Source organism: Alexandromys fortis, unplaced genomic scaffold (genome assembly GCF_014885135.2).
Source record: "Alexandromys fortis isolate MF-2015 unplaced genomic scaffold, M_Fortis_MF-2015_v1.1 scaffold_1, whole genome shotgun sequence".
Taxonomy (NCBI): Eukaryota; Metazoa; Chordata; class Mammalia; order Rodentia; family Cricetidae; genus Alexandromys; species Alexandromys fortis.
In genome coordinates, this window is record NW_026067927.1 from 34,142,140 (window position 1) to 34,152,973 (window position 10,834).

General features: G+C 46.2%; 2 protein-coding genes across 3 annotated transcripts; one reads left to right on the top strand and one right to left on the bottom strand.

Annotated features, from left to right (window-relative positions):
* Positions 1-407: 407 nt before the first annotated feature.
* On the bottom strand, positions 408-8,200 carry Nop16 (NOP16 nucleolar protein). 2 transcript variants are annotated; one of them, XM_050143797.1, is made up of 5 exons: positions 8,055-8,200; positions 7,476-7,584; positions 6,232-6,301; positions 3,526-3,632; positions 408-959 (listed from the first exon to the last, which is right to left on the bottom strand). In XM_050143797.1, exons 2-5 carry the CDS (start codon positions 7,524-7,526, stop codon positions 816-818), a joined length of 372 nt encoding a protein of 123 aa, XP_049999754.1. In that variant the 5' UTR covers positions 7,527-7,584; positions 8,055-8,200; the 3' UTR covers positions 408-815. The 2 variants fall into 2 exon arrangements, with proteins under 2 accessions (XP_049999754.1, XP_049999753.1); XM_050143796.1 differs by lacking the exon at positions 8,055-8,200 and adding an exon at positions 7,666-7,916.
* Higd2a (HIG1 hypoxia inducible domain family member 2A) lies at positions 7,993-8,969 on the top strand. Its single transcript, XM_050143799.1, has 2 exons — positions 7,993-8,228; positions 8,544-8,969. The coding sequence occupies exons 1-2, from the start codon at positions 8,075-8,077 to the stop codon at positions 8,708-8,710; spliced, it is 321 nt and encodes a 106-aa protein (XP_049999756.1). The 5' UTR covers positions 7,993-8,074; the 3' UTR covers positions 8,711-8,969.
* The last annotated feature ends 1,865 nt before the right edge of the window (positions 8,970-10,834 follow it).

Here is a 10,834-nt window from a genome sequence, read left to right on the forward strand (position 1 = left end):
GCTGGCCTCAAACTCACAGAGATCTGCCTGCCTCTGCCTCCTGAGTGCTGGGATTAAGGGCATGCACCACCACTGCCCGGCTCTCTGATATTTTCTTTTAAGCCATGGCCAACAAAAGCAATCAAAGGTGAACAAACAGGACCTGCTCCTTACCCTTCTACAGGCAGCCCAGGCTTCCAGGCAAGTTTCCAGGAAACCAAGGCTGAGAGCACTCAAGAGGAAGGCAGTGCCCATAAACACCCATGACTGCAGTACTTGTCAAGCTTGAAGAGCAATCTGCCCTAATAAAGTTAATTTTCCCTGGAACAGAGCTTAGCTGGGCATAGGAAACACAAAACCATTACACGCCTTTAATCCCAGCCAGTGCTACACAGAAACCCTGTCTTAAAACAACAAAAACCCCATCACACAAGTAAAATGCTTTTATTATGTACAGATCACATTCAAATAAAGCATCACCTCTGGATACAAGAGCCAGCCCTGGCGTTTCTGTGAGCCCCCAAGAAAGCATAAACCATAGCCTCTAAAGAGTTCCTTCTCTAGCCAGGTGTGGGGGCGCAAACCTTCCCCTTTAATCCCAGAACTCAGGGCAGAGGTAGGTGGAGCTCTGTGGGTCTGAAGCCAGCCTGGTCTATAAAGCCAAGTTCCAGGACATCTAAGGCTATTAGAGAGATACCCCCCCCCCAAATATAAAATAAAGAAAAACAGTTCCTTCTGATGAAGGAGAGAGTGAGTATGTGTGTAAAAGCTGATTCTATGGCACCTTGCCAGCATCGTCTGAAACAATACACTCCTTGTCTGGGGATGCACACCACTCAGTCAACCTCCATCTTCTTATTCTGCAAAGAATCAACGAAGGATTGCCACTCTGTTGGGTAAAAACGCTTATAGACATTGATCTTATTCCGAATCTGTTTTGGGGTATCTTGATAGTAATTCTTTTCATCCCGGGCCATAGCCTATAAAGAAAGAAAGACAACATGAGGAAGGCCAAATCTAAATCCTAGTTTTGCCTAAATTGTGCGTGCCACTCCTATCCTTTTTTCTTTTTTAATGTTTTATTATGTGTACAGTGTTCTGCCTGCATGGACACCTGCAGGCCAGAAGAGGGCACCAGATCTCATTACAGATGGTTGTGAGCCATCATGTGGTTGCTGGGAATTGAACTCAGGACCTTTGGAATGCAGTCAGTGATCTTAACCACTGAGCCATCTCTCCAGCCTGCCACTCCTATCCTTGAGGTCCAAATTTCTCACCTCAAAAGTCATTAGAGGGCTGGAGAGTTGGTGCTGGAGAGAGGACCCATCACAGCTTACAATCACTGGTAACTCTAGTCCTAAGGGATCCAGTGCTCTCTTCTGACCTTCATAGGCACCAGACACACATATGATGCACATACATCCGTGCAGGTAAAACACACACATCAAATAATAAAGAGAAGCGGGGGGGGGGGGGGGGGGGNGGCAGAGGAAGACAGATTTCCTTCTTTTTTTGGGGAGGGTGGTTTGAGACAGGGTTTCTCTGTAGTTTTGGAGCTTGCCCTGGAACTAGCTCTTGTAGACCAGGTGGCCTTAAACTCACAAAGACCCGGCCTGCCTCTGCCTCCCAAGTGCTGGGATTAAAGGCGTGTGCCACCACTGCCTGGCGGAAGACAGATTTCTAGGTCTACATTTTGAGTTCCAGGCCAGCCAGGGCTACATTGACCCTCTCTAAAATTAAACCAAAAACAGTCAGAGACATGTCTTTCTGCATTAAAAGGCTGGGAAAAGGATACCTTCCTTAGGGAAGGGACCAGACAAGCCTGAAAGAGCAGTGGGCCTTTAAGAAACTGGGCCCAGCGGCTGGAGAGATGGCTCAGAGGTTAAGAGCATTGGCTGCTTTTCCAGCGGTCCTGAATTCAATTCACAGCAACCACACGGTGGCTCACAACCTATAATAATATCTGGTGCCCCCTTCTGGCCTGCAGTGCAGGTGTACATGCACGCAGAACACTGCATACATAATAAATGAATAAATAAACAAATTAAAAAAAAACTGGGACCAATCAGAGTTCAAGCCCCATCATAATCAATTACTTCCATATAAGTTCAGATCCAACATAACCAGATCATTCATTCATTCATTTATTTATTTATCTATTTATTTTTGAGACAGGGTCTCTAATAGCGGTGGCTGTTCTGGCACACACCTTTAATCCCAACACTTGAGAGGCAGAGGCAGACAGGTCTCTGAGTTTGAGGTCAACCTGGTCCTCAGAGCAAGTTCCAGGATAACCAAGACTGTTACACAGCAAAACCCTGTCTCAAAAAACAAACAAATGTGTACTAGCAAGCTGGGTAACCAGATCTTTTTTAAAAAAATCAGGGAAATTCCTAACACGTGTCTTTGTACAGAAGGCTGGAATTCAATCAAATGAATTTGCAAAATGAAGCAACAGCTAACCAAAAAAACAAAACAAAAAAAAAAAGAAAAAGAAAAAAAAAAGAAAAAAAAGCAACTAGCAACTTGGGGAGGAAAGAGAATACTTGGCTTATATATCCTCAGTCATGGTCCTTGGAGGCAGGAGCTGATGCAGAAGCCACAGAAGTACTGCTTACTGGCTTGTTCAACCTGCTTTCTTATAGAACCGAGGGCGGCCGTGGGCTGGTCCTCTCCAATCTCAATCACTAAGAAAATGCAATCCAGGTGTGATGGCACGCACCTTTAATCCCAGGACTTGAGAGGCAAAGGCAGGCAGATCTGAGATCAAGGCCAGCCTGGTTTGTTCCAGAACAGCTAGGGCTACTGGAGAAATCCGTCTCTAAAAATCAAATCAAATCAAAACAAACAAAAAACAAAAAGGAAAGAAAATAAAAAAGAAAAGCCGTATCCTGGTGTGGTGGCGCACGCCTTTAATCCCAGCACTTGGGAGGCAGAGGTAGATGGATCTCTGCAAGTTCGAGGCCAGCCTGGTCTACAGAGGAAATTTTAGGAGAACCAGGGCTACAGAAAGAAAGAAAGCCTGTCTAAAAAAACAAAAGAGAGAGTGTGAGAGAGAAAGAGAGAAGAGAATGACCGTTAGGCTTGCCTACAGCCTAAGTATATAGAGACATTTTCTCAAATGAGGCTTCCTCCTCTCCAATGACTCTAGCTTGTGTCAAGTTGACATGAACCTAGCCTGGTGTTAAGTTCGCACCCCAGACCCTGTATAAAAAATCAAATGCACTGGTGTGCATCTGTAACCTCACAGTGTGCTGGGAGGCAGAAGGAAAAGCTTAGCAGTGAAGAGTTCCCATTCACATGGCATCTCCTAATTTTAACTTTAGTTACAAAGGATCCAGTACCTTCTTCTGACCCCCACGGGTACCAGGCATGCATGTAATACACACACACAGGGGCAAAGCACTCATACACATAAGAATCTTTAAACACTGGGATGCTTTCCTCTGTAGACTCCTCTTTCATTCTATTCCATCTCAGATCAGGCTGAAACAGCCCAGTGTATTTTCCCAGTAAGCCCAAGTGGTTCTTCCCAGGAGGCCTCACCTTATAGTCTTCCCCATGATTTTCCACCATGTAATGAACATATTCAATGAGGTCCCGAGACAAGGTATTTCCTTTCTTTTCTGGGAGGCTGGCTTCTGCTTCCAGGTCTGGGGTAAAAGAAGCCAGAAATGGAGTAAGGCATTACCTTCCACACTACTTGAGCTGCCCAAACACCCCTCCACCCAACCCCAGGACACAAGAACAGCACAGTCCCAAAATCAGAGCCAGAGCTCCCTTCTTCAGGCCCTAGAATCCCAAAGTCAGCCTTCCACCACTGCTCGTCCATCAGGGTGGCAACTCCCTGAAAAGCAACTCCCAATTTATGATTTAAAATGAAATACACTAAGCTCACCAGTCTTAACCAGTCCCAGGCCCCAGGGCAGAAAGATGCAAAGCTGGGCTCCCTTCCAGCGCTACTATCACCGGAAGAGCTCTTCCCCTGGTGTATTACGCCAGTGTCTGAAATGGGAAGGTCTGAATTGCTGAACCCTATCCCTTGCTGCACCATATGAAGGGAAAATCGGGACCACGGAGCCAATCACTTAGAAGGCTAAAGCAAAACAATCTCAAATTCATAGCTAGCCTCATATATAGCAAAACTCTGTCCAAGCAAACAAAAGCCACAAATAAAAGCCAGACACACTGCAGATAGTAGCGGAGCATGCTTTCCCAGCACAAATAAGACCCTGAATCCAGGGGCTGGAGAGATGGCTCAGTGGGTGGGAGCGCTGTCTGCTCTTCCAGAGGTCCTGAGTTCGGTTCCCGGCAACCACATGGTTGCTCCAAACCATCTGTAAAGAGATCTGGCGCCCTCCTCTGGCGTGTGAGTATAAATGGAGGCAGAGAGCTGTATACATAATAAATAAATCTCTAGATACGTCACTTTAAAAAAAAAAAAAAAAAAAGACCCTGAATCCAATCTCAGCACAGCAAGTAGGAAAAAAATGAGAGGCAAATGGGCAAACTATAGAAACAATGTAGTCCAATCTGATCTAAGTGTGAGGCACTAAAATTTCTTACAGTCAAAATCATCTTTGACCTGGTTGTCAAAGGCAACCTCGGCTTTGCAAAACCAAAGTTCAGGAGAGCTGGTTTATAGCAGTATGAATACATTCAACATAACTGAACTGTACATTGTATTTATTTGTTAACTTTTTGGTTTTTCAAGACAGGGTCTCCTGTGTAGCCCTGGCTGTCCTGGAACTCACTCTGTAAACCAGGTTGGCTTCGAACTCAGAAATCCACCTGCCTCTGCCTCCCAAGCGCTAGGATTAAAGGCGTGCACCATCACTGCCCAGCTTAACCGTACATTTTTAAAAGACCAAGAAGGTAAATTTATGTGTTTGTTTTGTTTTTTCTCTGTAGCTTTGGGGCCTGTCCCAGAGCTAGCTTTTGTTGTTGATCAGGCTGGCCTCAACTCACAGAGATCCACCTGCCTCTGCCTCCCAGAGACCCACCTGCCTCTGCCTCCCTAGAGCTGGGATTAAATGTAACATTTTTAGCGACAATTTAAAACTTAAAAAAAAAAAATCTTACAGGACACAGTGGCATATGTCTTTAATTCCAGAACTTAGAAAACAGATGAAGGTGGTTCTCTGTGAGTTCAAGGCCAACCAGGGCAACACAGACCCTGTCTGGAGAAAAATAAATAAATTATATTACTACATTAAGTATATGTAGTTTTGTATATACAGTCAGGTGTAGTAATTCTCCCCACACCCACAATGAACTGTGTAAATTTTTTTTAAATGAACTATTTTTTTTAAAAGACTTATTTACTATGCAGTGTTCTGTCTGCATGTATGCCTGCAGGCCAGAAAAGGGCTCCAGATCTCATTGCAGAAGGTTGTGAGCCATCCTGTAGTTGCTGTAACTCAGAACCTCTGGAAGAGCAGCCAGTGCTCTTAACCTCTGAGTCATGTCTCCAGCCCCTGAACAGTGTAAAATTCTCATGTGAATTACAAAGATAAGCTAAAGACTCAGATAATTTCATATCAAACATCCATCAATTCAAATCAGGAGATTCAAATCAGAAGATGTGGTAAGAAAAACAAACAAAAAACCACCTGAATGGAGGTATAGTTAAAAGGTTGAGCCTGGGGTGGTGGTGGTACAGCACTCAGGGAGGAAGAGGCAGGCGGATCTTTGTGAGTTCAAGGCCCAAGGCCAGCCTGGTCTACAAGAGCCAGTTCCAGAACAGGCTCCAAAAAAAAAAAAAAAAAAAAAAAAAAGGGTTGAATGTATACTTAGCATTTATGAGGCCCTGGGTTCAATTCCCACATACAAAGTTAAAAATAAACCCACAATAGGCAAGGGTAAGTAGGTAAGAATTCCAGAATATTCTTTCTTTCCTGCAGGGTCAAACTCACAGGGAATTTAGATTTGTCACTGGAAAGATTAAACAACAGCAGACTCTCTACAAATCAGCTCATCTTAAGTTCCTGTAAAACTGGGAACAAACCTGAGACTTATTGGTTTCTGTTTCATCCTTTCATACCCAATTTTATCTTCTGTTAATGTCTCTGTCTTACCTGAGTTCATACATTTAAATCTCATCTATCTTAGCCGGAAAATGTCTCAGCTATGACACAGTGCTATTTCCGAGCCCTCGATCAGACAGCAACGTCTCCCACCATAGTAAAGGGACCGAGTGCCTCTCCACCTTCGACAGGCAGGATGGTGGCCTAGAACACAGCCCATACTCACCATTTACCACATAGGGCTTCCGTACAAGGTCCTTGGGTCTCTCCTCCACGTCTACCTCCATGCCCTTTACCTGTAAGAACAAAGCCCTTGAGACCAACAAACAAGCACCTTTGATCAGAGAAAGTCTGATAGGACTAAGCAAGGACACTGTCCACAACACAACAATAGTGTAAGAAAATCCCTGCCTGAAGTCAGGCAGAACTAGATAACAGACTAACCCCTGGAGTCCCAGCAAAGTTATCAAGAGAAACACAAGCAGGGCTATCAAGATGGCCCACCAGGGTTCAATCCCTAAAACCCCAAGTGGAAAGAGAACCAACTCCTGAAAGCTGACCTCTGACCCGCCAAGCCCCACCGAAGGCTCAAGCCCACACTCAAGCAATTTAGCACGCGCCCTTCATCTTTCTATGACTGTGCCTTTCCTACTCTGCTGTGTGGTAACCCGGTGAAACACTGCACAGGTAGCGATGTCTTATAGCTTCTTCATGTCATTACCTGACAGCGCTTAGTTACAGCTTAAGGTTTGCTTTAAAGAACCGCTGTGCCATTTTCACTTGCCTGAAGGACAGAGAGAAACTTGCCTAAAGTCAATGCACCAAATTCACTCAGCAAGCCCATTTATTAGGTTAACTAACCTGTCACAGCTTAGCTTCCTGAGAATTTAGTAGAGAACAAAACTCAAGATTATGTGTTTTTTTTGTTTTTGTTTTCAAGATTATGTTAAGGGATGAAGACGCACATTGAATATACAGATGTGCAAATGAATAACATACCATTACGTGCTTACAATTACTGTGAATTAAAGCAGGAAAGAGGATTGGGCAAAGTGGGGTGCTATTTTTGAAAGGCTCAAAGGGTGATCCTGATAGATTTGTTGGGAAATAACTAGATACCTCACGTGAAGGATAACTGAAGGCAGTCTCAAGCTCTGGACAGTCAAGGACAGAAAAAAGACATAGTCTAGAAAATTCCACTGAACTCCCAAACAGGCCCGAGAAGAAATGGTAAGCGTTGGAGGAATGACACTACAAACCAAGCCCGTGCGTGTGCTGAGGAGGAAGTGTGAGTCGTTAAGGGGCTTTGGCCAGAATTAGTGCAAGCAAATGACTTTGTCGAAATTATGGGAAGGATGTACGGGGAGATCAAATTCTGAAACTCAGCTCAATGAAGGAAGGTGATGAAGAAAAATAGGATAGGACTAGGGTGGAGATGAGGAAGGTTCCTGAACCTTGCTTTATCAGTACCTTTCTCTTTCGGAGGGGAACCGCCTTGTTGGGGTCCATGGCCAACCCCATCTCCGCCAGGTTCTGCCGCACGGATTTGGTGTGGTCCCAGGCATGTCGAATGTGAGAGCTAACGGCAAAGAAAGAGAGATGGAGACGCTTGTCACCTCGCCGTCGATCCCAGCCGAGGCCGAGGCCCCTGCCCCCTCACCACTCGATCCGTGGAGCTGCCTTCCGACGAGCATTCCGGTTCAGACGCTTTCGGTTGACATTGTAACCGAACTTCTGCCTCCGAGTCTTTCCCTTGGCCTTGGGCATCTCGCAGACTGCCGCACCAGAAGCTCAAACTCAGAAGCAGCAGCTCTAACTCTAACTCTTGACCACACTTCCAGAACCGCGTGTTAACAGGCTCTGCGCCCGAGCGCGCGCAGGGATTCTCGGGAAATGTAGTCTTTCTAGTATCGCCTCCACATTGATTTACTACAACTCCCAGAATAAAGTTGGCAATAGCGCCTGCGTACTACCCTCAGCAGGTTCTTTCCTTGCCCTCGTGGTGACCTCATCAGAAGGCGGGGTTCGACGTCCGGATTTTTTTCCTACCTGTTTCTGTGCCGGTGGCTATGGCGGCTTCCCGTCCTGTCAGTTCAGAGGCGCCTTTCGATCCGTCCCAGGCTCCAGTCATCGAGGGCTTCAGTCGCACGGTCTACAGCAACCCAGAGAGCTTCAAGGAGAAATTTATTCGCAAGACCCGTGAGAACCCAATGGTCCCCATAGGTAAGTGTGTGCTTTAGGAACCGAAGACTATGGTGTCAGAGATTTCGTGGGGGAATGAAATAGGGGCGGACCAGGTACGCTTTGGGTGAGGGAAAGGGAGTGTGCGGAAGATGTGACGAAAGGGTAGGGCAGGGAAAACTGAAACGGATCGGAGCGCGTTGCGGGGCTTGATGAAGAGAACTCTAGACCTACCCACTCTCGCCCTCCTGTTGTCGTCTACAAAACGAGGCTCTGGGAGAGTGGAGGTGGGCTACATCCTCAAAGAACGTGCAGGACCCAACCTGCTGCCCCCTGTGTGTGTTGTCCTCTCCCCAGGTTGTCTGGGTACGGCGGCTGCCCTCTCCTATGGCCTTTACTGCTTCCACCGCGGCCAGAGCCACCGCTCCCAGATAATGATGCGCACCCGGATCGCTGCCCAGGGTTTCACGGTCGTAGCCATCTTGTTGGGGTTAGCGGCATCTGCTATGAAGTCTCGATCCTGAGTGTCTGGCCGGGCCTTGAGAGCTCCATGGAAATCATTGTAAAACCCAGGAGCAACAAACAGTCCTGTCAGACGTATTCCCTCCGTTTCTGACTGTACCCTGTTGTCATCATTTGGGTGAGGAAGTGACCGGTTTTTGTGACTGATGTCCGTCCTCCTCTCCTCCGAAATCCCAGGTTCACTTCAGCTGGGTTGCACACTAAAAATCTGTGATGCGTCCCCTTAACTACTTACTTAATAAAGCCTTAATACACTGTTAATGTGATGAATTCTTAGTCTCATACCTATGGTCAAAGCCCTGATTTTTGGTCCATGTTTTTAGGAAGGAACAGGAGGCTGTTGGTAGGATTGGCCTGTAGAAATCAGTGGGGCCTGATAGTGCCTATAGCCTCAACTACTCTGTGGATTGAGGGAGAAGAATCTCGCCTGTAATTTCAAGAGTTCAAGATCAGCTAGAGGAGTAACTTAGTGAGACCTAATATCAAAATTTTAAATGGTCTGGGGATACAACTCAGTTGTACAGCATGTGGTCCTTGTGAGGCCCTAGGTTCAACCTCCAGTCATGAGAGAGAAACATAGATCCTAGTGCCACCCAAACTTTCCTGGTAACTGTCAAGTCACTTGGCCATTAGTTAAAAGTAGAGTGTCCCAAATGTTCATCCTTAGGATTCTAGTTCAGTAGGCCAAAATTTGTTCCTTTTGGTGGAATAGGGGGAACTTTGCCAGCAATCTTCAAGTTTCTATAGCCTTTAGATGAGGCCTGTCATAGTCCTGTTGGAGTTGGGATGTCCAACACCCACACCACCACCATCCTTTGTCTGCTTCTTACTCCTGTCTCTTCAGAGGCCCTCAGGCTCTGCTGATCTATACCACCCAGCTTTTGACGCGAAAGTCTCAGCAGACATTTGTGGGTCTGTGGTCAGCACTGTGTTGACTTGAGGAACTGAGCTTCTCCCATGTGTGACTCTCACCCTCTCAACACCTGCTTCAAGCTGGGAATTGGGACGAAAGTGAAGGTACATTTCTTGTACCTGACATGACTTAGATCTGAGTGGAAGGTCCATGACTAGAGCCAGGCGTTTGCACCTCCTTCATGGTCTTGGCTGGGAGGCAGATTGCCAGCGTTGAACACTGCATTGTGAAGCCCAGTGCAAGATGCAAGGGCAGAGCATAAAGAACTGAAGATGGCACCCCTTTTCAAGGTCATGTCCACTGTGTTCCTGTTACGATGCCCACCCCCTAAAATACATGTGAGAGTTGGATTCCAACTCTTAATTCTTTAGGTATTATTTTAGCAATAGGAACTTTATAGCCATTAATAATTAAAGTCTTTAAGGTAGACTTTGGTCCAGTAAGACTAGTATCCATATTTTTAACAAAACTTGGACCATTATGTCTATTGTTCCATATGGACAAGACATATATGGGAGGAGGATGAAGACAGCCATATAAGGGTGTAGGCAGAACCAGAGGGCTGGGCTGTATCTGCAAGCCAAGGGATGCCTGAGCTGCTGGAAGTTAGAAAGAGGCACAGATCTTGCCTTAGCAGCTACAAAGGGAGTGGCTTCGTGGGTCTCTGATTTGGGAATTTAGCATCCAGAACTGTGAGCACAAATTTCTGATGCTCTATGACACCCAGATTTTAGCACTTTGTTATAGCAGTCTTAGGGCACAAATACTATTGGCAGTTACTCAGATCTTTTTAAACACATGGAGAGAATAATGGCTTAAATGTCCTGTTTACAGCCTCAGCTGAAGGGAAGGAGGTGTGGTCACTGTTGTTTACCCCAGGTCCACAAGCGGGAACAACTGAGGAGGGGAGGCGCGTCTGCCTGCAGCAGGCCTGCCACATCTTAGAGGGTCCCCGTCACTCCCAGGAAAGAAGGTCTGGCAGTTGATGTGCTCAGTCTCAGACACCACAGAGGTCACTGGCCTCACCTGCTTTCTACACTGCAAGCTGATTCTGCTCTGGGAGCCATAGTTTTCTTAGCAGAGACCCTACCTTCAGGCTTGTTAAAGAATCATAAAGAGCAAGGTTGCAAAAGTGTTCTGTGAGAGCTTGTCTTTCCTCTTGTTGGCAGAGATAGCACACTGAGTTTGGGGTTCCTGCTTCCAGTTGGCAGCT